The 24,100-nt window shown below is 41.6% G+C and overlaps 3 protein-coding genes across 7 annotated transcripts; 2 read left to right on the forward strand and 1 right to left on the reverse strand.

The window, feature by feature from the left end:
- Nucleotides 1-502: 502 nt before the first annotated feature.
- LOC123062209 (uncharacterized) lies at nt 503-5,985 on the reverse strand. 2 transcript variants are annotated; one of them, XM_044485623.1, is made up of 6 exons: nt 5,499-5,985; nt 5,341-5,418; nt 4,970-5,179; nt 4,525-4,734; nt 2,994-4,073; nt 503-2,639 (listed from the first exon to the last, which is right to left on the reverse strand). In XM_044485623.1, the coding sequence occupies exons 1-6, from the start codon at nt 5,539-5,541 to the stop codon at nt 724-726; spliced, it is 3,537 nt and encodes a 1,178-aa protein (XP_044341558.1). In that variant the 5' UTR covers nt 5,542-5,985; the 3' UTR covers nt 503-723. The 2 variants fall into 2 exon arrangements, with proteins under 2 accessions (XP_044341558.1, XP_044341557.1); XM_044485622.1 differs by having other exon boundaries at nt 5,332-5,418.
- Nucleotides 5,986-9,299: 3,314 nt separating this feature from the next.
- On the forward strand, nt 9,300-14,878 carry LOC123062210 (uncharacterized). Its single transcript, XM_044485624.1, has 15 exons — nt 9,300-9,588; nt 9,697-9,774; nt 9,910-9,996; nt 10,103-10,270; nt 10,363-10,431; nt 10,524-10,650; nt 10,979-11,051; nt 11,161-11,277; nt 11,779-11,898; nt 12,489-12,507; nt 12,755-12,833; nt 13,148-13,518; nt 13,810-13,925; nt 14,001-14,094; nt 14,398-14,878. Exons 1-15 carry the CDS (start codon nt 9,460-9,462, stop codon nt 14,452-14,454), a joined length of 1,704 nt encoding a protein of 567 aa, XP_044341559.1. The 5' UTR covers nt 9,300-9,459; the 3' UTR covers nt 14,455-14,878.
- Nucleotides 14,879-18,514: 3,636 nt separating this feature from the next.
- LOC123062212 (uncharacterized) lies at nt 18,515-23,809 on the forward strand. 4 transcript variants are annotated; one of them, XM_044485629.1, is made up of 5 exons: nt 18,515-18,741; nt 18,824-19,072; nt 22,313-22,526; nt 22,750-22,874; nt 23,363-23,809. In XM_044485629.1, exons 2-4 carry the CDS (start codon nt 18,826-18,828, stop codon nt 22,838-22,840), a joined length of 552 nt encoding a protein of 183 aa, XP_044341564.1. In that variant the 5' UTR covers nt 18,515-18,741; nt 18,824-18,825; the 3' UTR covers nt 22,841-22,874; nt 23,363-23,809. The 4 variants fall into 4 exon arrangements, 2 of the variants coding, with proteins under 2 accessions (XP_044341564.1, XP_044341563.1); XR_006429586.1 differs by lacking the exon at nt 22,750-22,874 and having other exon boundaries at nt 18,824-22,206; XR_006429587.1 differs by lacking the exon at nt 22,750-22,874 and having other exon boundaries at nt 21,904-22,526.
- The last annotated feature ends 291 nt before the right edge of the window (nt 23,810-24,100 follow it).

Genomic DNA, 24,100 nt, shown 5'->3' on the forward strand with positions numbered 1-24,100 from the left:
TGTGTGAATTCGAGCATTAATAATAGTCTGAAGCAGAATTGTCAATAATAAGTTACATAATATCTGCATTGGCATTTAGGGTAGGACTCTTTGGTGAGCATAAACAACATGTTTTTGGGATTCCCATGTTCCACTTTAGTGGAAATGCTTTTGAATAAGATGGTCTTGCGAAACTACTTTCAGTGGCTAACTTTATCATTGTGCCAACTACAGTGATGTTGGCGTTTGCTTCTCATGTTGGAAATTTAATTCAGTAATCCTTTTGAAAGGGCTTGTTCTGTTTGTTTCTGTCCTTTTTAAGAGAACGTACTAAAATATACCAGTTTAATATGATTATGCGAAAATTTGATTAACTCAAATTGCTTAAGATAATTGGAAGTTTTTGGCATGTCATGCTCGCATTTTATGGACATTTGTCGGCATAGAACAACGGCAGTGGAGATATTTAATGTCGGAATGCTATATATCGTATCGTACACAAAGGATGTTTTTAACTCGACAACCCTTTACAGACACTTGTATTATTGAAGGCATTCATTCTCCAAACCAGATACAGTGATGGAAAAAAAGAGTAACATACAACTTCTGATCAATACAAGTTGTGGTATCTAAAATATTTCCAGCAACTGCAAAACATTCTTCACTAAGTAAACTCGAGCATCAAACCTTGAACAAAAAGAAAATCAACCAGGCATTAAGGAAAACAACAAATGAAGCCATAAATCAGTTCGTAGCTGTGGTGCAACACATGCAAATGGCAAAAAGGGATGACTTTGGCTTCTGCTTTTCTTTGCTTCTAGGAGAACTAACCGTGGTGTTGTTCTTCCGAACCGGTTCTTGTTCCTTCAACAGCGACCACGTTCCAACACCGTCCTCCGTCATTAAGCTACGAAGTGGTTTATTGTTTCTTCCCGAGTGATTTGGCGCTCTGAAGGCTCCTTCTGATGGCTCCCTAGGGCTCAGCAGTGGACTCTTCTCAGATTCTTCCACGGCTTCATCTTTGGCTTGCATCAGAGTGATGTTGGTCATGGGGATGTCCTTGACTAATTTGCTGTGCTGTTCACTAGAATAACTTAAAGAGTTGATGCTTTCTGTACTCAGAAGTAACGGAATCTCTTCACCCACATCTGTCCCTAGAGTTGGTTTCTGAAGCAAACACTGTTCCTCACTAGAATTATCAGCATTTGCAATAACTTTCTTTTGTTTCGATTCAGCAGCAAAGCCTACAGTCCCTGTGACTTTCTCCTGATTGGATTCAGAAGTACAACATGTGGCTTTATCAGATGTGCCTTCTCTCTCCTTGTTGAATACATCAGGGAAGATTAATTCTGTCGCTGAACTGTATTCCACCAGCTGGATGCAAGTGCTCAGAGTCTCACTGTTTTCAAATTTGACAACTTCAGGTTCTTCAAGCAGTACCTGTTGAGGCTGATCACATTGTGAGATGTTCATAGTTTCTTGTGTATCTATAGTCTTTGCTTCATATGTGGAGGTGGTGGTTCCTTCATTACTATCTGAGCTATCAGGTTTAATATCTTCCTTCACAAAATCTTCTACTGGTTTAAGAGCAAATGATTTTGCAGTCATTGGTGCGGCTAATTCTTCTATGACGACTTCTTCATGTACCTTTTCTTCATTCAAAATAGAAAGAGGGCCAGATAATGGCGGGCCTAAACCTGTAAAATCTTCTCCATGGACCATAACAAGACCGACGGAGTCATGTATACCATCAGAATTCTTATCCCCTTGAAAATTAGCTGCTTCATTCTTGTCTGCATCATCTTTGTCAACAATTCCCCCCTGCTCTTTCTCTGCTGTTTCAATTACACTGTGCTCCACTGCTGCACTTACAGAATCTGACATCTGTTCTGCTATACTCAGTTCATGTTTCTGAAATTCTTTGCCATTTGTTGCACTTGGATCTGCTAAAGCTGACTGAAATTGGGAAACAGCTTCAACAATGTCCGGAGCATCATATGCACTACATTTGGCAAATTCTTCCTCCTGATTTTCCAATCCTTGGATCTTCTCATCTTCTTCTAGCACTTCTTCACTTTTAACCACAGTATCTACTGTTGTGGTTTTGCAGGTATTGTTGTTGCCCATTTCACAGATTTCTTGCTTCTCTTCATTCTTGGATGTTTCTTGGTTGGTGTCATCTTCTGGTCGTACATGTGATGAATGGCCTCTTTCTCTAGGCTCATCTTCGAGGACAACCTCCTTGGTCTCATCATCAAGATGATCAGTGATAATTGATTCAGTTGATGATGTAGTCTCTCCTTGTACCGACGATGGTGTCGATAGATCCTCTACTACCGACACTCCAGCTTGTCTTTCTTCTAGGCTTTCAACTGTATCTTCTCCAACTAGATTATCATCCACCACTGCAACTTCTTGACTGCAAGACTCCTCCCCATCTTGTGGCGCACTTCCAATAATTCCCTCTAACAATGTGAGGGGATTCTGTATGGTACTTTCTTTACTTGTCTCTGTTATTTCGTGTACAACTTCTTTAAATTGCTCATCAGATGATGATGTATCATTGTTACTTGTCATGTCTTCAGTTGTGGTGCCGACAGGGGCAACTTTTTCTGTACCATCTGTGGTTGTTTCAGTTCCACTGTCTTGTGATTCATCACCTGTGCCAGATCACTTGCTTTTATTAGGAGAGTCTATAGTGCTGAAGGAAAGCAATGCTTAAGTACCTATGGTTTTAGTGGCCCATCATATATTCTGAAGTTCAAGTATAGTTGTTCATAGAAGCATAACGCACCTTTATTAGGTGGGTAGCTAGGTAGCACTAGCATCTAGCAAATTTTTACTTTTGAATCCCTGTCTTACTATCACACTGAAATCACCATTTATTATCACAAACACACATTCTTCTCATATTAACTATTTTCTTAAATGGCTTATCAAAGCACAGAAATAAAACATAGTACGAAGACAGCCAAACAAGCTAGGTATGAACCATATCAACCAGCTGAACTAACCTTGTTCTGTAAGTAGGTTACTATTCCCATCATCATCTTGTGTTGATGTATGATCCTGAAGTGAGTCCCTGTTCTTCTCATCTAAGTCTTCACTTGCAGCAGAGATTTTTGTATGATCTGAAGCCATTTGATCATTTCCACCATTAGAAATGACAGGGTCCTTTAAAACCTCTGACATACCATCAGATTTCTTATCCCCTTCAAAATTATCTTCTTCATTCTTGTCTGCAACATCTTTTTCAACAATTCCCCCTTGCTCTTTCTCTGCTGTTTCAATTACATTGTGCTCCATTGCTGCACTTACAGAATCTGACATCTGTTCTGCTATACTCAGTTCATGTTTCTGAAATTCTTTGCCATTTGTTGCACTTGGATCTGCTAAAGCTAACTGAAATTGGGAAACAGCTTCAACAATGTCAGGAGCATCATATGCACTAGATTTGGGAAATTCTTCCTCCTGATTTTCCAATCCTTGGATCTTCTCATCTTCTTCTAGCACTTCAGGGCTTTTAACCACAGTATCTTCTGTTATAGTTTTGCATGTATTGATTTTGCCTATCTCACAGATTTCTTGCTTCTCTTCATTCTTGAATGTTTCTTGGTTGGTGTCGCCTTCTGGTCTTACATATGACGAATTTTCTCTTTTTCTAGGTTCATCTTCGACGACAACCTCCTTAGTCTCGTCATCAACATAACCACTGATAATTGATTCAGTTGATGTTGTAGTCTCTCCAACTAGATTATCACCCTCCACTGTTGATGGTCCAGTTTGTCCTTCTAGGTTTTCAACTGTATGTTCTCCAACTAGATTATCACCCACCACTGCAACTTCTTGACTACAAGATTCCTCCTTGTCTTCTGGCAGATCTTCAATGTTTTCCTCTAACAACATGGCGGGATTTGCCGTGGTATTTTCTTCACTTTTCTCTGTAGTTTCGTGTTCAAGTTGTGTGAATTGCTCATCAGATGATGAAGTATCCTTGTTGCTTGTTATAGCTTCAGTTGTGGTGTCGAAACGGGCAACTGTTTCTGCAGAATTTGTGGCTGTTTCAGTTCCACTGTCCTCCTGTGCTTCATCACCTGTGCCAGATGACTTGCTTTTATTAGTCGAGCTTATAGTGCTGAAGGTAAAAGCTATAAATGCTTAACTGCCTATGTTTTTAGTGGACAATTATACATTCTGAAATTCAAGTATAGTTATTCATAGAAACATAATGTACTTCTTATTAGGTGGGTAGCCATGCATCACTCGATGCAGAGCCAGAGGATTTTCCCCTCTTTTCGAAAAAAACATTAGGTGGACGGCTAGGTAGCACTAGCATTCTTTTGAACCATAGATTTTTCTTACTATCTCATCCTGAAATCACCATTAATTTTCTCAAGCACGCGTATTTCTCATACTAAACCAGTTTTAAATGGCTTATTAAAGGACAGACCCAGTGCATAGAAGCTTAAAGCACAAAAATGGGACTATTGTACGAAAGACAGCAAAACAAACTAGGTACGGACCGTATCAGCCAGCTGAACTAACCTTGTTCTGTAGGTAAGTTACTGTTTCCATCATCATCTTGTGTTGATGTATGATCCTCAAGTGCGCCCCTGTTCTTCTCATCTAAGTCTTCATTTGCAGCAGAGATTTTTCTTTGATCTGAAGCCATTTGATCATCTCCACCATTAAAAATGGCAGGGGCCTTTAACACCTCTGACATATCGACATCCTTAGTGCCATCCTTCTCCTTATCTAACATAAACATAATAGCATTAGAGTGGTTATTGAACTCCAGATTACATTGCACTGAATTCTAACTAGAAGTTAACTTGTATAAAAAAAATGCCTATTAAATCTCTAGAATTTTCTTACTACCTCATATGGAAATCACCATTTCCAAACTTTTCGTATTAAACCATTCGCATAATACGCTTTACAATACAAAAATAAAATTATAGTATGTACAATATCAGTCGGCTGAACTAACCTTGTTCTGTAGGTAAGTTTTTATTCCCATCATCATCTTCTGTTGATGTGTGATCCTGAGGTGAGCCCCTATTCTTCTCATCTAAGTCTTCATTCGCAGCGGACAATTTTGTTTGATCTGAAGCCATTTGCTTATCTCCACCACTAGAGATGAGAGGGACCTTTAATACCTCCGACATATCTACATCCTTAGTGCCATCCTTTTCCGTATCTAACATAAACAGAACAATGAATCAGCGATCATAGCTTTGTAGTGGTGAGTTTCTAGTAAGAGCAAGTTTGACATGATTCCATCAAATATTCGTTGAATTTGTGCCTCCTAGGTGTTCGTGCAGGACAAATATTGTGAAACAGAGGCAGTACCTTTCTCACCATTTATGTTATTGAGCTCATGTGAATAATCTGCGTTGGCCATGGTTTTGTCGAAATCCTTAGCACTCTCCTCTGGTACTAGAATTACATAAGAAGATGGTTAGCAAAATATTCATGCTCATTCCTAGAAAGCAGATAGTATTTAGCAACATGCATACCTTGTTGACCGATAACGTTGTTGTTGCCCATCTCATTACCCATTACTCTCAGCCCAAGCCCTTTAGGTACTAAGACCAATGAAAACAGTCTTTAACTCAGCTCAAGCTCAAGCACAATCTACAATACACTTATAGCCTATTATAAGCCATGGGGAGGTGCAAGTGAGCACTACAGACCATGATGGCGGTGGCCACCTCAAGATTAGCAAGAAAGGGTGTGACTAGACAGCACAATTTTCCTGTGAGCCTCCTAATAATTTTAATGCAGGGAGCACATCATAGGGACATTTTTTGGGGGTCATTGTTTCCTCTCTTTATCATTTTAGAAGTGTCAAGAAAATTAAAGTTGGAGATCTGGTCAGATGGCCCAATCATAGTTGAATTGCATCATTCTCTTCTTTTTTTTGGCGTCAAGTTGAATTATATCATTCATGAATGACTGAATTGTTTTAAGCGTACACTGTACTGCAACGGGGCAGGAAACCTGAAACCTTCTATACGGAAATCATAATCTTTCTGTCACATTGGGTGCATGACTTTATGGTTCTAAGTTTTCTTTCTGTCGCATTGGTTGCATCATCTAATTAACCCTTAGGTTTATTCTCATGAAATGATGCGTTACGCGAAAGATTTCAGGTCCTGAAGTCATTGCTGAAGACATGGATTGAACCGACTTACGAAGAACGGAGAGAAGAGTTTCTTTCCACTTTTTCCTATAAATAACATGTATACGAGTGATTCCGCAGAAACTTCAGACTTTTTTCTTCAGCGGATAAAACCTCAACATGTGGAGAGCTGCTGATAACAAAAAATTAGTGAAGCTAAAGCTGTATCTAATTCCACCGGTCAACCTTTCGGCGCATCTTAACATATTCCAGTCCACTCGAGTGAGTCATGCTCCTTGTCTCCCGGTTTTTCCTTCTTTTTTGAAGCGTCATGTCATGTGTTTTTTGGCTCTAATGTTTGGATCCAGTTGAGTTGGAGGGGGACACGAGCCTTTGGTCTGGTGTCATGATGGCCTACAGCTCCCTTTCTGCTGCTACCGGTTCTCCCACGGGCCCCTTCCTTGTGTGCTGTTTGTTCCCTTAAACACGGGGTGGGAGTGGTTTCCACCTCACGCTGGCCCTTAGAAAATCCATGTTTATGATTGGAATCGCTGGCTGTGGATTGTGCAGTTGTTGACTGGTTTTTGTGACTTCGAGGCTTATAGCCCCTCTTTTCCATTCTTCCCTTTTTCCAAAAAGAGTGAATTCCAATTTTTACCTTCTACTAGTTTCACATTTGTGACAACAATTACCCCATTGAGTAGAGCGAGCCGAACTGAGAAAACTGGCATGAACAGTCAGCACTAAAACATGGGTCCAAGGAGTCAAAACAGGAAAAACACTTAAAAGGGTAATTAGTTGAAAATATGTTTTAAATACACGAGGTAACTGAACCATGTGCACGAAAATGACCCTACACAAATGGGGTATTACAGCCAAGTCCATGTGCCGCAAAATTCTTGCTGAAGCCACAGTAGACCTCGTCGTTGTTTTGTCATAAGTGCAAATACTGTAGAAGACCAAATAAAATCATGGTCTTTTAACAAGTCAATAGGGTTTTTTTTTTGAGAAAAGGGAGAGCTTCATTCATATCAACAAGTCTGAAATACAATCAGAAGCAATTACGTGTTTCGAAGCTTGTGGCACATTAGCTAAAAGAAAAGAAAAATCCCCGTTTACTCTAACATAGGCAGCAAGCTCATGCGCAGCCACATTGCTCTCCCTATGGACTTTGGAAACAGAACAAGCTATAAACTCCTTGATCATATCCTTAGACTTCTCATAACAAGCCCACCAGCTGCCCTGCTAACACTACTATCATTCACAGCAGCCACAACAGCGTTGCAATCGGTCTCCATTTGCACTTTGTTCAAATTCAATTTACGAGCCTGGTTAAGGCCGAAAGAAAGGGCCTGGACTTCGGCTTCCTCTGCATCCGAGCATCCATGAAAACGGCAAACGGCTGAGAAGACAATATCACCAAAACAATCACTGCCAACTGCTCCCAGCGTAGCCAAACCTGTGCCTGCAATGAAAGAAGCTTCGACATTGATCTTTATATGATCCGCTGGCGGCTTAGTCCAGCCAAGCACCTCAACATGGGGAGGCAGGCTAGAAGACTACAACTTAACTCCATGCAGCTTTTGCTTCCCCTTCACATCGTTTACAACCGGATTTGGGCTGGATAGGCACTCCCAATAATTCCTTAAGAAAATCACAGAGTCTTGTATAGTAGCTTCACCTTTGTTGTGAACGACATCATCTCTCAGGTGCCAAGCCCTCCAAAGAACTCGCATAAGTTTTTCCCTCATGTCACCATGGCAAATACTCAAGCTTTGCAAAAGCCAATCCGGGGAGAAAGGCATGATTGATTTGTCTTCTGGCAGTTTCCAAAATTTACTCATTTCCTCACGAAGAGCTCTCTATTTTGTGCATACAATGGTAGTATGATGTGCGTTTTCAATCGCAGTCCACATAGGTTGCATATACCACCCAATTCAAGAGTCCTCCTGTGCTTGTCCTTTGTAGGGAGAGAATCAGTGGCAGCCCTCCAGGTGAAGGTACGGACTTTATGTGGTACCTTTGCTTTCCAGACTAGATTCCATAAGCTCTCCCTAGCAATACTGGGGTTTTTTGAGGATCCTTCATTAGACCCCCCCCCCCCAAGAAACTCCAAGATGATAAGCACTCCTAACCGTGAATGTACCGTTCTTCTCATAGTTCCAAGCTAGAATGCCCCCATAGGCCTTGAGGGGAGCTTGATCCTGTATATTTCTGCCGAGTCAAAATTGTAGAACAACTTGTCAATGATCTGCTTGTTCCAGTCATTAGAATGGGGAAGCAACAACTGGTTTACCCACCTCAGCCGGCTTCTAGTTTTCATGGATTGTATGGAAAGGCCAGATTGCCGAGGTATCCAGTTGTCACGAAGGATTTGGATACTCTTTCCATTTCCCACTCTCCAAACCACTCCCTTTTTCAAGAGTTCAAGCCCATACTCAATTCCACGCCACACGGGAGATCCATCAGAGGTGAAGACCGTGCCCAACAAATTTCCTTTTGGGTAGTATTTTGCTTTTAGAACCCTAGCATATAGATTGTCAGGTCTTTGGACAAGTCGCCATGCTTGTTTTGCGAGAAGAGCTTGATTGAAAATACACATATCACGGAACCCAAGCCGCCCCCTCACGCTTTGGTTTTCTCATCTTCTCCTATGACATCCAGTGCACTCTTCTTTTGTTCTCTTCATCCCCCCACCAGAAGTCACGCACCGGTTTCTCATATTTATCACAAAAGCCTGCACTCATTTTGAAGATACTCATGGCATGCGTAGGTAGGGCTTGAGCAATAGATTTGACCAAAATATCTTTTGCCCCATAGGACAAGTATCTTTCTGCCCAGTCCGTAAGTCTTTTAGTGAACCTCTCGAAAATGGGTTGGAAATGAGAAACCTTCATTCGACCTTCAGGGGTTGGAAGACCGAGATACTTTTCCTCAAAGGTCGAAGAGGTGAGGTCCAGGGTATGCATGATCTCCTCCTGGACCGAATCAGACACACACTGCTGAATAAGATGGAACAAGTCAATATGTATTGATTCAGTTGATAACTAGATTCCAATTTTAACACGTAATCGCATAATTAAAAATAAAATGATCGGTAAAGCACAGTGATTGCATATAAAATATTTGTGCCCTTGCAGGACATGGACAATTATCTAGTAAGTGTAAAAATATATAGTTTTGTTAGCCCATGGGCCATGGCCTGGACCAAGGCTCACTTACAGGAGGCTAGGCCCATGGACGCGTTACCTCCCAGCTCTACTACGTAGCCCTCAAAAAAAAACGTAGCCGAGGTGCTTCGTGCTCCCGGACGGCGTTACTCAAAAAAAAAAAAAAAACTCCCGGACGGCGAAGGGATGCAAGCCGAGGAAGACGCCGAGTTCGTGGGTGCGCGGGTGGAGGCCGGCCTCCGCGCCGCCCGCTTCTCCTCGCCGCCGTCGTCGGAGGAGTTCGCGGCCTCCATCGAGCCCAAGAACGTCCCCGCCGTAACTGCTCTGCACCTCATCTCCTCCCAGCTCTCCTTTCCTTCCTTCCCCGTGCCCCCTTCTGATGTCTCCGTGCTTGCTCTCGTGGGGGGAAACCCCAATATCTAGGTATTCCGCGGCGTGCTCAAGGGGTCAGCCGCCTCCCCTCGGTGGGATCCTCTCCATGGTGGCCTCGACTACTTGCTGGTTCGGATCACTCCCTCCCTCCCTCCCCCTGTACAGTTCATACTAGGAGACAGCGAAAAAATAACATATGTTTGAGCCTTTCTACTTTGCAATTGTCGATGCAATATTTACCCCGGTCATTCACTCGTTCTTCAGGAGAAGGTGGGGCCTGATGTTGCGGTGGAAGCCATGATGTCGAGCACCGGGCACGTGTTCTACGGGGATCTCAGAAGTCATGAGAGGGTTGTTGTTTTGTTGCTCCGAATTTTCTGCTTGGAATTCCTGAATTATTCCGTATGCACAATTCACGTTGAGGCGCTGACACTAGATATATCGTTCCTTGATGTAGGTTTCTATCCCATTCTCCACATTCATGCATTCCTGCAAATCTTACCTGGGGCATCTGAATGCTGCTAGTGATTCGTCCAAAGATAAAGGTATTGGGGAGGAGCCAACTTGTTCAGGGGAAATGTGCTCAGCTGGCTTGGAGATTTCCGAGCAACTCTACTTAGCACAGGCATGTTTGCCTTTTTGCACCCTTCTGATAAGTAGTTACTGTAGTGTTATACAGTTATTTATGTACATGAAAATAAATCTTACCTACAACAGGTGTCAATCCTCAACACTGAGAACAAAGAGAGATGCTCGTTAGAAGTTTTAAAAGAGGACATTCAGGAGGTCTGCTTAACCGTGTTTGTTTTTCATGCGAATCATCTCTATTCATGACTTCCAAGCTTTTGAGTTAATTGGTTTCTTTTTTCTTTCTGCAGCCTATATTTCTGAAAGGAAAACCATTTTCATCAATAAACTTCTGGATGAGTAGGGCTCACATGAGATCAAGTACCCATTATGATCCTCACCATAACCTTCTCTGCGTGGTGGCTGGATGCAAGAAAGGTATCTTTCATATTTTAGGCAGTAATAGTATGCTATGCAGCCATTGTTGATGTTCTTTTGGATGTTAATTTACAAGTTCTACGGATATTATGTGTTGGTACTTGGTTGTGTCTTTGGTAACAACATAGGAATATCACCATTTTACTGCAACTGCAGATGGACTTTTTGTGTTCTAATTGAATTTGCTCTCTTCAACTTTAGTTTCATGGTCTTTTCACGTGATAAAAGATCCTTATCTTGAAGCCGTTTGAAATATTTATTTTCTAGCACCTGATATTTTTAAAGAAACCTATTAATTGTTTATTTCCCCTGATAAAATTCCATACAGTAACTTTGTGGTCTCCCTCCGCATCCCCATTTTTGTATCCAATGCCTGTATACGGGGAGGCCTCCAACCATAGGTAAACTCCTTTTCTCCAAGGAACTATTTCCATTTATTTAATTGACTTGAGTAATTGGAATTTAGCAGATAAAAAATGCTTTCTCTGATCCCCCAATCATTTTTGGCAGCGGTGTCAGTATTGAGGAACCAGACTATTCAAGTTACACAAGAGCAAAATACATGAAGGAGTATTCTGAAAGGGTTGTCCTAAATTGTGGCGATGCTCTTTTCATACCAGAAGGATGGTACATGTTTTTGAACTATTTTACACTGTACTTAATCCGATTTCTCAGCATCTCAGTTTTCGATACCAGAAGGATGGTACATCTTTTTGAATTATTTTACACTGTACTTAATCCTATTTCTCAGCATCTCAATTTCCGATACCAGAAGATTGGTGCCATCTGCCATCCGTGTTCCATAGCTGATTTTCATTTTTATTTTCATCATACCATTCTGCGACCTTTATCTCCTTTAAATCAGAAAGTGGTTATTCGGTTTAATACATTTGATACATGTGAAAGCTCATATGTTGCTAGCATAGTGTGATATCCTGATTTTTCCGTGGTTCATTTTTTTATGTAAAGTCGGCACCCATTTTTTAAGTAAAAAGACTGAACTCTGGGAAAATCTGGATGTTGCACATGGGAAAAAATTATCTTAGATTTTTGCTCTGTTAAGTATCCTCCAACAAAACTAATGTAGGGTAGCTAATATGTCTTACACTTTGAGTGTTCATTTATCAGGTATCACCAAGTAGACAGTGATGATTTGACCATAGCAATTAACTTTTGGTGGAAATCAAGAATAATGACTGAAATGTTAGAGCATATGGATGCCTACTATCTACGCCGAATTTTAAGGAGGTATTTTTATTATATTTGGGCCATCCACATTTCCTTTAATATTTGTTGCAGCTTCCCCAGATTGACTGTCTGTAGTGTATTGTAAGAGTATGCTGTTTTTCCTAGTTTCCTTCAGTTCACGTTTTTCCTGGTTTATTTCAGTTCGCCCCTCTAATTGAATTGTGTATATTTAATACTCCTAGGTAGCAGCATCCATAAGATGAATGAATAAAAAGTACCCAAACCCATAAGATGAAGTGCATATGTTCAATGGTTACTCTCCATTGTAAACATGAGGTTTTCCATATCAATCAGGTGCTGGATCTTCCTCTACATTTTTGAGGATGTTGATGTGGGTACATGATAAAAATAACAAACAGCTGTTACACTTTACTCAGTATCAATTCCCTTGTTTCAGAGGTAGTAGCATTTCAGAATGTGCAGTTCTTTACTGAAGGACATTTAGAATGACTAATTTTCTGATCCCCAAGTTTTTATGTTTTTGCTTATTTTGCAGTACCTATTTTTAATCTATATACCTGACTGGTTTCCCTGCTTGTTTTTGGCACTATCTTGCTGGTGTCTACCTCTAAAACTGATTTGTAGTGAAGATTGGTGGATACAGAGATGGTATGTCCCATTACCCTCTTTTGGTTATTTTGGTAGTACAAAACTTTTGTTTCATCGTTCGAAAATACGAAGTGTGCTATTGGTTTCTGAAATCACCTGGCTCCTTGGCTTCTTGCCCTGATCTGGGGATTTTAACTAACTTTAGATGATTCGTCGCCTCTGCATGCAGTAGTTAGCAGTGCCTTTTCTCCTCTGTTCACCGGATGAATAACTTGTGTAATAACTCTGTGCATCTCTCATGCTACAGAACAAAATAGTGCAGAAAAATTTCTTCAGACATGCGAAAGAAAACAACGGTTTTCAGCCAACAGACAAAGAATTGAGAGGTGAGTATTTTATGCCTTTCGAGAGGCACCTTAAGCTTTCTGTCCTATTTTTAATTTTAGTTGAATTTAGTGATAGAATGACAGTTAAGTGCTCTCCAAACTTCTATTGACTATTTGGATGGATGAATGTTATGTGTTATTCGAACTTCAAAGATTGTCATAGTAACTACTTGTTTCTCTATTTAACCATTGTGGCCATTTATGAGCAAAGCAATGCTTACCCCTTCATATTTCTTTTGGTATATTTATTTAGATCCAGTTCCCTTTTAGTTCTTACAGTCACGATTCAAGACCTTCTGTTAATCATTTGGCAGGCTCTGAGCAATTCAATTTGCACAACGAGGTTAAAAGTCATGATACATCTGACAAGAAAGGTGCACGGGATACATCTGACAAGAAAGGCGCAGCTGATACATCTGGCAAGAAAGGTGCACCATTGCAATCTTTGGAACCCAGCACCCTACAAGCGCTTTATGAACTCATGTCAATGGTTCATGACAGTGTTGAAGCGGTTGACCAAAATGACATAGCAGAATCTGCATCTCAGGATACATCTTCCAGCCAAAGCAATGAAAGAAAGAAGACTGCTGCAGATGATTCATCTCTCTTGGAGAAAGACCCCGTTGCAAAAATCATTTTGCCAGTTGAACCACTCGAGTTGCGGAGTATGCTACTAGCAATGGTGGTATGTACCATGTATTTAAAAGTTAAATCAGCTGATACCATAGCATGTCCCCCCTTCTAAATCGAACCTTTTTTGCACTTTCAAGTCCTCATATTTAAAAATTAGGAAATAAGTTGGTCTTGCTTATATTCCCTATATAGGTAACACTAACATGCACAAAACCTTTATCGGCGTTGGAGTATCATACATACTACATTATGCTTTATAATATTTCAGCATCTTAGTTATTCAATGCTGGATCATATTTTGTTCTTTGTTATCTAAATTCTCTTAAATTTCCATGCTTTTCAGCATACTTTCCCAAGGACATTAGAAGGTTTAGTCCTCAACATACTTGGACCTACAGGAGCAGAGATACTGACTAGGAAGTTTGACGAGATGGATCAACAAACCACAACAGAAGAACAGTGAGTAGCCTCCCGTGTCATTTTCTTAATTCAGATTATAGTGACGCTTCTAAGCTGATGACTGTCATGATACAGGACTGAGTTCTACAAGACATTCTACAGTGCATTTGATGACCAATATGCTGCAATGGACACACTTCTCAATAGGAAGGAACTGTTTTCTTTCCAGGTTCTTTTTTCATGAGTTTTTCCATTTCATGAAATAGGAAAAACAGAATTATAATATTCAATGTGTTATTAACTTGTGACAGAAGAAAATCTAATATTTTAACTAGTTAAGAATGTACCATCTTATATGTTATTGTTGTCAACCCAAATGTCCAACGTGTCATGGAGCTAAGCATATAGTGATATTATTGCTAACTCTGAATCAAAATTGTTATGTAATGGACTTACAGCTTAAATGTTTTTGCCGATGTCATGGAGCTAACCAACTAATCTCGTTTTTTACAAATGTTTTTATCCGATGCAGGTGTTCCAGAGTGTCCTTGACCAATATCTTAGGGTGCATGTTGATCGGCCTAGCTAATGTGTCACGGACAAATGCATGGATTGAGGATAGATCATGGAGCTCGTGTGCAGCCTAGAGTTGCATTGTTGAATCGAAACTTGCTGTGGGTTCAGACTAGTGCAACATGAGATTCATCAGTAGTGTCAAACTGTCAACACTGTCTAAGTGTAGTTGCCTTTGGTTGGAGCCTCCCAAGGATCATATATGATAGCCGATTGAATTATTTTGATGTTTTATCGTTCTGATTTTTAATGATTTAGATGTATTAGGAGGTAGAGTACTTCGAGTGACTTGGTCTACGAAGCATTCAGAAAAATGTCACTCTGAAGCCATCCTGTTTCCGCCATCACATTCAAAGATAAAAGTGTAAACTGAGAGGCACGCAAGTCTGCAAGACATTCTCTGTTCTATGGCAGGTGCAATAGCGGGAGGGTATGTCCTATGTTCTTTGTGTGCAGGTGAAGTGATTCATTTTACTTGTTATGTGTATCATCAATGTAGTGAACAAAACATTCTAAGCCTGGTCATAGTGGGGAGTAACTTATACTAGTGTCATGCATATAACATTACTCTAAGTTATTACCTTCATAGTGCAAAGTAACATACTAGTAGTGTCATACTCCCTCCGGTCCTTTTTACTCTGCATATTAGAATTTTCTGAAGTCAAACTTCACAAAGTTTGACCGTATTTATATGAAAAAATATCAACATCCGCCATGCTAAAGTTATACAATATGAAACTTTAAGTCATAACACATCTATTGATATTGATTTCAGATTGTGAATGTTGGTACTTTTTTCTATAAAATTGGTCAAACTTTACGAGGCTTGACTTCAGTCAAATCTTATATGCAAACTAAAAAGGACCAGAGGGAGTATGTGGCTTCATTTAATGATTTGTAGACTCATCTTGCCTTGGGAAGCGCTATGTTACAGTAACATATTATGTTACCACTTCTCATTGACTACATGCCACATAAGCAAAAATTTCTCGAAGTGCGCTATGTTACTATGTAAGTTACTCCCATTATGACTAGCCTAACTGTAAAAAATGTGATTGATGGCAACGGAACAGTACAATATGCACAGCCGCTTGCCATTCAAAGTAAGAACGATTCTTCAGAGAAATGCACAGCTCAATTTGCACGAGGACGGCCAACAAGTGACACAAAGTAATGATGGAATAGAAGGCAAAACTCTTCCACACCAAATTCAGAAAGAAAGTGAACTCCTATTTTTTTTTGCCGCATACATGATGTTGTAGTGAAAGAGATGGAACTTCATGATGTTCATGAATGCAGCAAACAAAACCTTCCAGCTATACAAAATTTGTTCTCTTTGAAGAATCATTTTCACTTGAATGAGAAACAACTGTGTGCACCAAATTGTGGAATAGAAGGCAAAGCTCTTGTGCACCAAATTCCAAACGAATGGTAAAAATTCGAAAAAAGATTTGTCCACACGAAGCACAGAGGAAAAAAAACAGCGATCATTTCTCTCCGTGCTCATTTTTGCTTCAGGCATTGATACCTGAAGAACAATCAGTGACAATTTTAAAACAAGGCCTCCTCTAGGCCAGCACCCGCAACTCTGCATAAAACTGTCAACCAAGGCAGGCAGTAATAACCTGGAATTAGAAGTGGTCCATTACTTAACAGTTGGGGACAGCATGAGAACGACATTAGACTCTCGACTCTCTCGGGCGAAGCTTGCGACCATCATTAGTACAACTCACAGACCAGGAGACTGGATCTGAAACGCGCTACGGCAAAGCAGGGTAAATGTCTGTCAGAGGCGCGGAAGCGCTGTGCAGCAGCAGCAGCAGCGCCACGCCGACCGAGGAATGGGATTAGCGCTCGGCGGGCCCGGCGGCGACGGCGGGCACCGAGGTGATGTGGCCCCAGCGCGCCCGGAGGTAGGCGGCGTACTCCTCCTCCCACTTCCAGAAGCTGCAGCCCCCCTTCTAGAGAGCAGCAGCCGGGACACGGAAGATTAGATTAGAGAGGGGGGCGGACGGAGAAGAACCGAAGGCGGACGCGAGGAAACTCACTCCCTGGTACTCGCATCTGTAGAACGGGCGCCCCGGATTCTTGGCCGTCCTGGAGACGAACCGCTTGACGAGGCCTACATCGCAGACCGGGCAGCGGATCAGCGGGAGCGGCTGCTTGGACTTGGAGAAGGGCCACATGGCTTGGCAGGTCGACCAGCGGACAGATGCTCTAGGGTTTAGGGTTTGCAGATCTATGGAATGGTGGAGAAGGTTTTCCTTTTTTTTCGTTTGTTTGAACGGGGTGGAGGGAAGGTGAGCAGGTGAGAAGAAGAGTGGGGGGAATATATATGTCGTGCGGGAAAGGAACAAGAAGATTTGGTCCCAGTTGGGCCGGGCCGATAATAACTGGGAAGGGCTGGCGCAACGGCTAACAGATGGAACCGTGGGCCGCAGTGTATAGATCTTCTCTACGCGGGAGCCGTTGCCTGAATTTCAGCCAACTTTCAAGTAGCGATTTTGGTGTTGTCGGCAAAATGCAAACCAAACTAATTGGGAATAACCACTCAAAAAACACTAAGGCCCCGCTTGGTTGGTCGTTTTGCAGCCAATTACACGTGGAAGAGATACCTCCGTAACGAAATACCTCCGGAGTACTTGGATTGTCGTTTCCGCATTGTAAATTTTACCCCTGGTTTTACGTTACAGTTGTAATCCGCTGGTAATCCGCCTGTTTCCAAAACACTGCTCCTTCCGTCGTTTTTCCTCGTATCAGCAACCAAAGCAAGCTCCGCAGCCGCCGCCTTTCACCGGAGACACCACTGTCAAACTCAAGGGCCGTCGGCCCATCGCCTCTTGCAGTCCTGCCACATCGCCGCCGAGCTTCGGGCTGACGCTGCCGCCGCGTCCGTGACGTCGCCGGAGCGCCTTCTCGCACCGCCGCCGGAGCACCTCCGCGCGCCGGCACTGCAGCCAGATCCCGCAGCCGTCGTGGCCCCGCTCCGCCACAGGGAGGGCCGAGGAACACGGGCATGGTGGGGGCGTCTAGCTGGCACCGTCGGTCGCCGGCCTTGCAGTTCATTGTGTTCCCGCCGCCAACGACACAACGCATGGGAACACTCCCTGAACCAAGTGAGAAACAAGACGAACCAAGCGCGCTGTAGACTCCCCTTGTATATCCGGTTGTATTTTACTGATCTCCAGTAATTTACAGGGGTAATCAATATACACTTGTAAAACTTTACAGGGAATCCAAGCGGGGCCTAATTGGGAATAGGTTTACTGAATGTGGCAAACGAAGAAAGAAAAACTTACTCCCTCCGTCCGCGAATAAGTGTACTTCTAGCTTTTGTCTTAAGTCAAAGTTTTGAAATTTTGACCAACTATATACAAAAGAGTGATAACATATATGACATCAAATTGATATATTATGAAAGTACATTTCAAAATAGATCTAGTGATATAATTTAGTGTCATAAATGCTAGTACTTTTTCCTATAAAATTGGTCAAAGTTTTAAAATTTTAACCTAGGACAAAAGATAGAAGAACACTTATTCATGGACGGAGGGAGTACATATGTGACACTGGGAGAAGTGTCTTGGCAGATACATAATGTCCTGCATATAACTAGGAATCATTTATACAACCTGTGTGAACTTGCACGCAAGTGCATGGGGATAACAACAGAGACCTTTTAGCTTTGTCATGTCATATGTAGTTATCATTTATAGTCATGGTATTTTTTTTTTCAACTCTACGCATATAGCTAGGCTCTTGCATGAGAGCTCATTCCCCTCAATTTTTCATGTCTCTCCGTCACATAGGCAAAATTACCATGTAAGCAGGCTATAAGCGGAGGTGGATTAGGAGGAGGTGGATTAGGAGCACTCGGCGACTCCCCCATCCGAAATCGCCGCCGCCCGCATGCAGGCTTGGGATCCGTGCCACTTTGCTGAAAATCATTACATGCGGCGAATACGGCAACCACATCATAAGATGTAACAGTACATACATGTTCGTGGTCATTTATTGTACGCAAAAGCTAAATATCTGCCTGGTCGTTTGCAACAGGCGCGTACGACTCGGTGGCCGCTCGATCCAGATCGTGCACACGCCCCGCCGCCTAATATTTTTCTTTCTCCCACACCGATCCTCCATCCATGTCCATCCATTTCCCATAGCAGCCGCCGCCCCGTGTTACTCGCTCCCGAGCGCCTCCGCGTCGCTCCTACCATCCAGCGCCGGCGTCGCCGGGTGAAGCTCGATCCCGAGCTGCGCGTCCCCCTCTGAACCGCTCGTTGGTCATCGGAGCCCACCGGTGAGTAGCTCCTCCTCCGCCAGTCCCTCTACTTCCTCCTCCCGTATCCTCCATCTCTCATCTTTCGTATTCTTTCTCGTAGCCATGGCAGCCCAGGAAGCTCCAGTTCAGCCGCCATCTACGGTGGAGCCAAGCTCGACCCAGAACGCCGCCACCCTGCCGGAGCTCCCCGCCACCGGATCTGCGCCGCCCCTCCTCGGATCTGTCCATCCATGCCGCTACGAGCCCCGTCTGCCATCGCGTCCTTCACATGCCTCCTGCACCGCCGCGGAGGAGCAGCGCCTCGTCCAGTTCGTCCGTTATCAAGACTTTGGAGTGATGTATGCATCAGGTGCGATTTGTTTTTTGTACTGCTAGAATAGTGTGGGTGGTAGTTGTTCCCAGAACCCACTAACATACCGGGCACTATGCATCTACTGTACCATGTAGATTGATTCACTGTAAGTGTGGGATTTACAACCTTCACTGATTATAATTAACAAGGACAAACACCAATTATAGTTCTATTCCCTGATGTAGTACTATAGTTTGTTTTGCGTTATTGGAAATTTGTGATACGAATGTGAGGTTGGGGAAAATGAGTGGCAATAATATCAGGTTTCTTTTTCTGGACCAGGTGTTTTGTTCCTTGTTTCCTTATTTTGTGGCAATGTTTAGCCTGGTAACTTATACGATGTTTAGCCTTGCAGATTCTAGTGTGTCAGCATGATATGTGTTCAACTTCGCATCACTTTTTGCTTAGCAAAATCTGTATGATTTTGTTTGTAATGTGTTAGCCTGTTTCGCTCTTTTTTCAGCATGGTATCTAAACTGTTTATCTTGACAATTCATATTTTTTAACTCGAATTTGTTTCCACTCAGCTTGAGCCCGATAACTTATACGATGTTAGTCTGGTAGCTTTCTACTGTATCAGCATAATAACACTCACTTTGATAGCATGTTTTAACTCATTTTATTTTTCAGCATGGTAATTCAATTGTTTTTACCTGATAATTCATATGTTATTTGGCCTGATAATTATACCATGAGTGGTAGTTTAACTTGATCTGCTTCGAACACTTTAACTTTACGTTCAACCTGATAACTTATGCAACTTGATGCTGATAAATTATAATATGTCAGCACGATAGGTCGTGATGTATCAGAATGGTTAACTCGGACTGCTTTTTTCAGCAATCATATTTTTACTTCATCTTGATGACTTATGCAGCTTGAGCCTGATAACTTATAATATACTATGTATCCCCCTGATAAGTTCAAGTATGTGGGCATGATAACAACCAATTTTGTTAGCTTGGTTAATTCTTTTTTTTCAGAATGGTACCCTAAACAATTTCTACATGATAATTCATACTTTTTAGCCTGATAATTCATACATTTTTGTCCTGATAATTATACTGTGTGTAGCAATTTAACTTGTTCCGCTTTCAACACTTATTTTTTTTACTTTCAACATGATAACTTATGTAACTTGAGACTGATAAGTTATAATATGTCAGCCTGATAAGTTGTGATGTGTCCGAATGATTAACTTGAACTACTTTTCAACACTCATGTCTTTACTTCCACTTTCACTTTTATTTCCCTATTTAACTCATTTTGTTTTTTAGTGTGGCAACTCCAATTTTGTTTTCACCTGATAATTCATATTGATTTAGCTTGATAAATTACATTATGTCAGCATGTATAATTCTAACCGCTTTCAACACTTATAATTTTACCTCAACCAAATAACTTATGTGACTTGAGCCTGATAAATACAAAATGTCGGCGTGATAACTTGTGATGTGTTACAATGTTTAACTCGGACTGCTTTCAACACTCATGTTTTACTTCATCTTGATGACATAGGCAGCTAGAGCCTGATAACTTCAAGTATTTCAGCATGACAACAACCATTTTTTGTTAGCTTGGTTAATTGAATCTATTTTTTCGGCATGGTATACTACCTGATAATTCATATTGCTTTAGCCTGATAAATTATACTGTGTGTATTGTTTAATTTGATTTTGCTTTCAACACTTTATTTTTACATTCAACATGAGAGCTTTATGCAACTTGATAACTTATATAGTGCCAGAATGTTTAACTCACACTCTTTTAGCTTGTTCAACTCATTCTTTTTTTCCAGCATGGTAACCTAAATTGGTTCTAGCTGATAATTCATACTGCTTTGGCCTCATAACTCACACTGCTTCGCCTTGATAACTTATAGTATGTCAGCATGCTTAACTCTACCCTTGTGATTTTGTGGTGACATGCATATGTGATCATATCTCTAGGTTTAGGAAGAATTTTACATAGTTAGCAGATTGATTATGCTAAATTCTCACCATGGCATGATGCAGGTTACCCAGCTTGCTAGGTAGTAGCAAAAACACTACAGTAGTGATGTAGTTACGTGGGTGGTTGCGATAATATCTAGTATTCGAATTGATAGTTGTCCATGAGTAGTTCAAACAACCGATGTAATGTTGCCAGTAAAAAAACATATGAACAATATGGGTAACTCGGGTAACTCTTTACAGAATCAAGTGATAACATTCGACCTATAAAAGTCATTGAAACGTTGCCAAAAACTTCCTGTTTAATTTGATGCCTGATAAGTCTGGTGTGAATAGATTGATAGCTTATGCATATGCATGGTAACTTTTGACCCCAAAAAAATCATTGGAACATACCAACATGGGATCTAGTTTCGAAGATCTCGTCGTGACAAAAAATTTATGTGAAAACAATTTTTCAATCGGATCAACGGTTTAAACTGAGGGCAGGCCTGGCGCAGTGGTGAAGTCCTCCCCACTTGTGCCAAGAGGTCCTGGGTTCGAACCAGCCTCTCTGCATTGCACTTTGCAGGGGTAAGACTAGGTTCCTATAATCCCTCCCCAGACCCCACCTTGTGTGGGAGCTTCTATGCACTGGGTCTGTCCTTTTTTATCAACGGTTTAAACTACAAAACATTTTCAAATTTGAATTTCAGAGAAATCTTGGTTGACGTCAGCAATTTTTGTCTTGTTTAGAACTAGTACTGGTGAGCCACCGTATGCATGCAAACTTGCACTGGAAATGGGATCGCATGCATGCATGCTGGGGGCAATCGTTCGGTACAGTCAGACGTTAGTTGTGCGGATCTATTGCTAACAGTCCTTTATTGTATGCAGTCTGTGAGGTACAGGTACAGGAAACCAGCCCGATGTAATTAATTCACTCCACCATCACCTACCTGTGCAGTCCCCTACTTGCACGCAAGCACTCCATATCCAGATCTGAAAAACTATTCTCCTCTCGCCGGCTGCTAGTGATTGACGCACAAACAAATTCCTCACAGTAGAAGTGGATTTCAGATTTGATAGTAGTCCTTTGAGGCCGCTGATTATCAATAATCTTGAACTGCTGTCCTTCGGCGGAAGGAGATGAGCAGTTCAGTAGATCGGCTGGTGCAGCAACCACCCTGCGTCGAATCCGTATAAGTTCATTTGGTTTTGAAATGATTGATAAAACAGACCGCTTTACTAGTTGCAGATCTGTTTATCTTGATTTTTCTTTTGTCTCTTTGTACATCGAATCAAGATATAAGAGCCGATGAGTGCGCTGTCGGGATAGCTCAGATGACCGTCAAAGAGGGGCGCCAGCTTTCGATAGTTGCTGAAGCGGACGAGCTCGATTCTTCTAATGGAAGCACTGAGCAGCACGTCTCGACAGTTCTAGATGCAGAGCATGGGTCGAAATCATGGACTCCAAATCTTATTGACGTGGAAAGGGAAAACCGCGGCTGGGTTCGACGGTAAGTTTCTTCAGTACACGTCCGATTATTAGATGCACAAGTATAAATGCTTACGTATGCTTTGAATAGTGAAATAGAAAAATATAGTTCGGACACAGATACAACACTGAGAAACGCGGAAAAATCAACTGTAATATGATTATATATGTTCATCTTATTTTTCTGTAGTAAACCGAAAATTCCTAGGTTGTTGACACCGGTCATTAGTTTACCTTCTATGCAGACATAGGCACGGTTGGGGAGGGCGTGTTGGGGGCTCGGCTGGAGATGCTCTTAGCCAGTTGGCTTGTGTTTGGGGATCAGTGCAAGTTTAACCAGAATGATTTTCAATGTCTCAATATAGCAGCTGTGAGTATATATGTACAGTTTCACAGGGTGTTTGGTTCCAGAGACTTTTTTGTGTTGGGACTAAAAAAAATCTCTAAAAGTCCCTAGCAAACCAAACATGGGGGGCTTTTTTGGGACTTTTCGCTAAAAGTCCTTACAAGCACCTCCTTGAGAGTCTTTTTGACTAGAGAACCAAACACCACCTCAATCTGCCCAAGTGTCCATACACATTTAATTCCAGGCAGGGTGCACATGTCCGTGCAGAATCGAGCGCCTGATTCATTTATGAACTTCCTGGAAGTCATTTTTTATTATTAGCAAGACTCTCATAACGCATCTACAGGAAGTCTCCCATACAGTAATAATTTTATTATGTGCATAGTCGTCGCATACCTTAATCACAAACCAAGCATATATCTTTTCAAGTCACTTGTTGATTCATCTCTCTACTGTCAGTTATTTTAAGTTTGATTCGGTAACAATGACGAGAAGTTGTAATTCCCTTTCAGGCACCAGTTCAGTACACGTTGGAAGAAGGATTTGGAGAGACCGACCCCATGTGTTCAACGAAATGTGGAGTGTGGTTTTAAATGGAGATTCTTGGTATGGCGTGTGCGGACGTAAGTCGGTAGGAGAGAAAGAAGGTGACGAGGTTAACAACTTCCCATGCAACGGAAGCGTGAAATGATGTCATGGAATCTCACAATTAGCCTGTTGCAATTCAAGATCAGAGAAGTGATAGTATGTATCTTTGTAATGAATGAATAAAAAGAATTCTGCTCAGCGTATTATTGTGTCTTTTTGTCACTCGTAGTAGTTAATCAAATGGTATGTTAATTTGACAAATGCTTTGCCTGGACAACTAAGCTTTCTTCAACGAATCGACGTAGGTCGATGAAAAATCATGGAGTACACAGCTTTTTTTCTAAAAGGAGTACACAGCTGTTTCTTCAAAATGGGACATGGAGTTGAGTTGCATGTCAGACTAACGTACATGCATGGTAAAGTTCTGCGTTAAGGGTCCCACATGCATGCATGCAATTTCTAAACACAAGTTACTCCTAGTTCATTAATGCTTTGCGTGTCACTCCGGTGCCACAAAGCGTGATGGAATCAGCGGTGAAAATGTTTGGAACAAAGTGTGCATCCCTTTTTTTACTAACTTTATGCACCATGTGTCACACAACGAAAATGAAGAAGCTTTTTCCACTATAAATCAAGAGTTCAGTTCACCGCAGGGAGCTTTG

This window comes from Triticum aestivum, chromosome 3A (genome assembly GCF_018294505.1).
Source record: "Triticum aestivum cultivar Chinese Spring chromosome 3A, IWGSC CS RefSeq v2.1, whole genome shotgun sequence".
Taxonomy (NCBI): Eukaryota; Viridiplantae; Streptophyta; class Magnoliopsida; order Poales; family Poaceae; genus Triticum; species Triticum aestivum.

Coding starts and splice junctions, on each gene's coding strand:
- LOC123062209 (XM_044485622.1), bottom strand. CDS start 5,541: ATGGGTAATGAGATGGGCAACAACAACGTTATCGGTCAACAAG. Junction 5,180..5,331: donor TAACATAAATGGTGAGAAAG/GTACTGCCTCTG, acceptor TGTTTATGTTAG/ATACGGAAAAGGATGGCACT. Junction 2,640..2,993: donor TAACCTACTTACAGAACAAG/GTTAGTTCAGCT, acceptor GATCTGGCACAG/GTGATGAATCACAAGACAGT.
- LOC123062210 (XM_044485624.1), top strand. CDS start 9,460: ATGCAAGCCGAGGAAGACGCCGAGTTCGTGGGTGCGCGGGTGGAGGCC. Junction 10,432..10,523: donor TAAAAGAGGACATTCAGGAG/GTCTGCTTAACC, acceptor TTCTTTCTGCAG/CCTATATTTCTGAAAGGAAA. Junction 12,834..13,147: donor AACAGACAAAGAATTGAGAG/GTGAGTATTTTA, acceptor ATCATTTGGCAG/GCTCTGAGCAATTCAATTTG.
- LOC123062212 (XM_044485628.1), top strand. CDS start 18,826: ATGGCAGCCCAGGAAGCTCCAGTTCAGCCGCCATCTACGGTGGAGCCA. Junction 19,073..22,312: donor TGGAGTGATGTATGCATCAG/GTGCGATTTGTT, acceptor CATCGAATCAAG/ATATAAGAGCCGATGAGTGC. Junction 22,527..23,362: donor AACCGCGGCTGGGTTCGACG/GTAAGTTTCTTC, acceptor ATTCCCTTTCAG/GCACCAGTTCAGTACACGTT.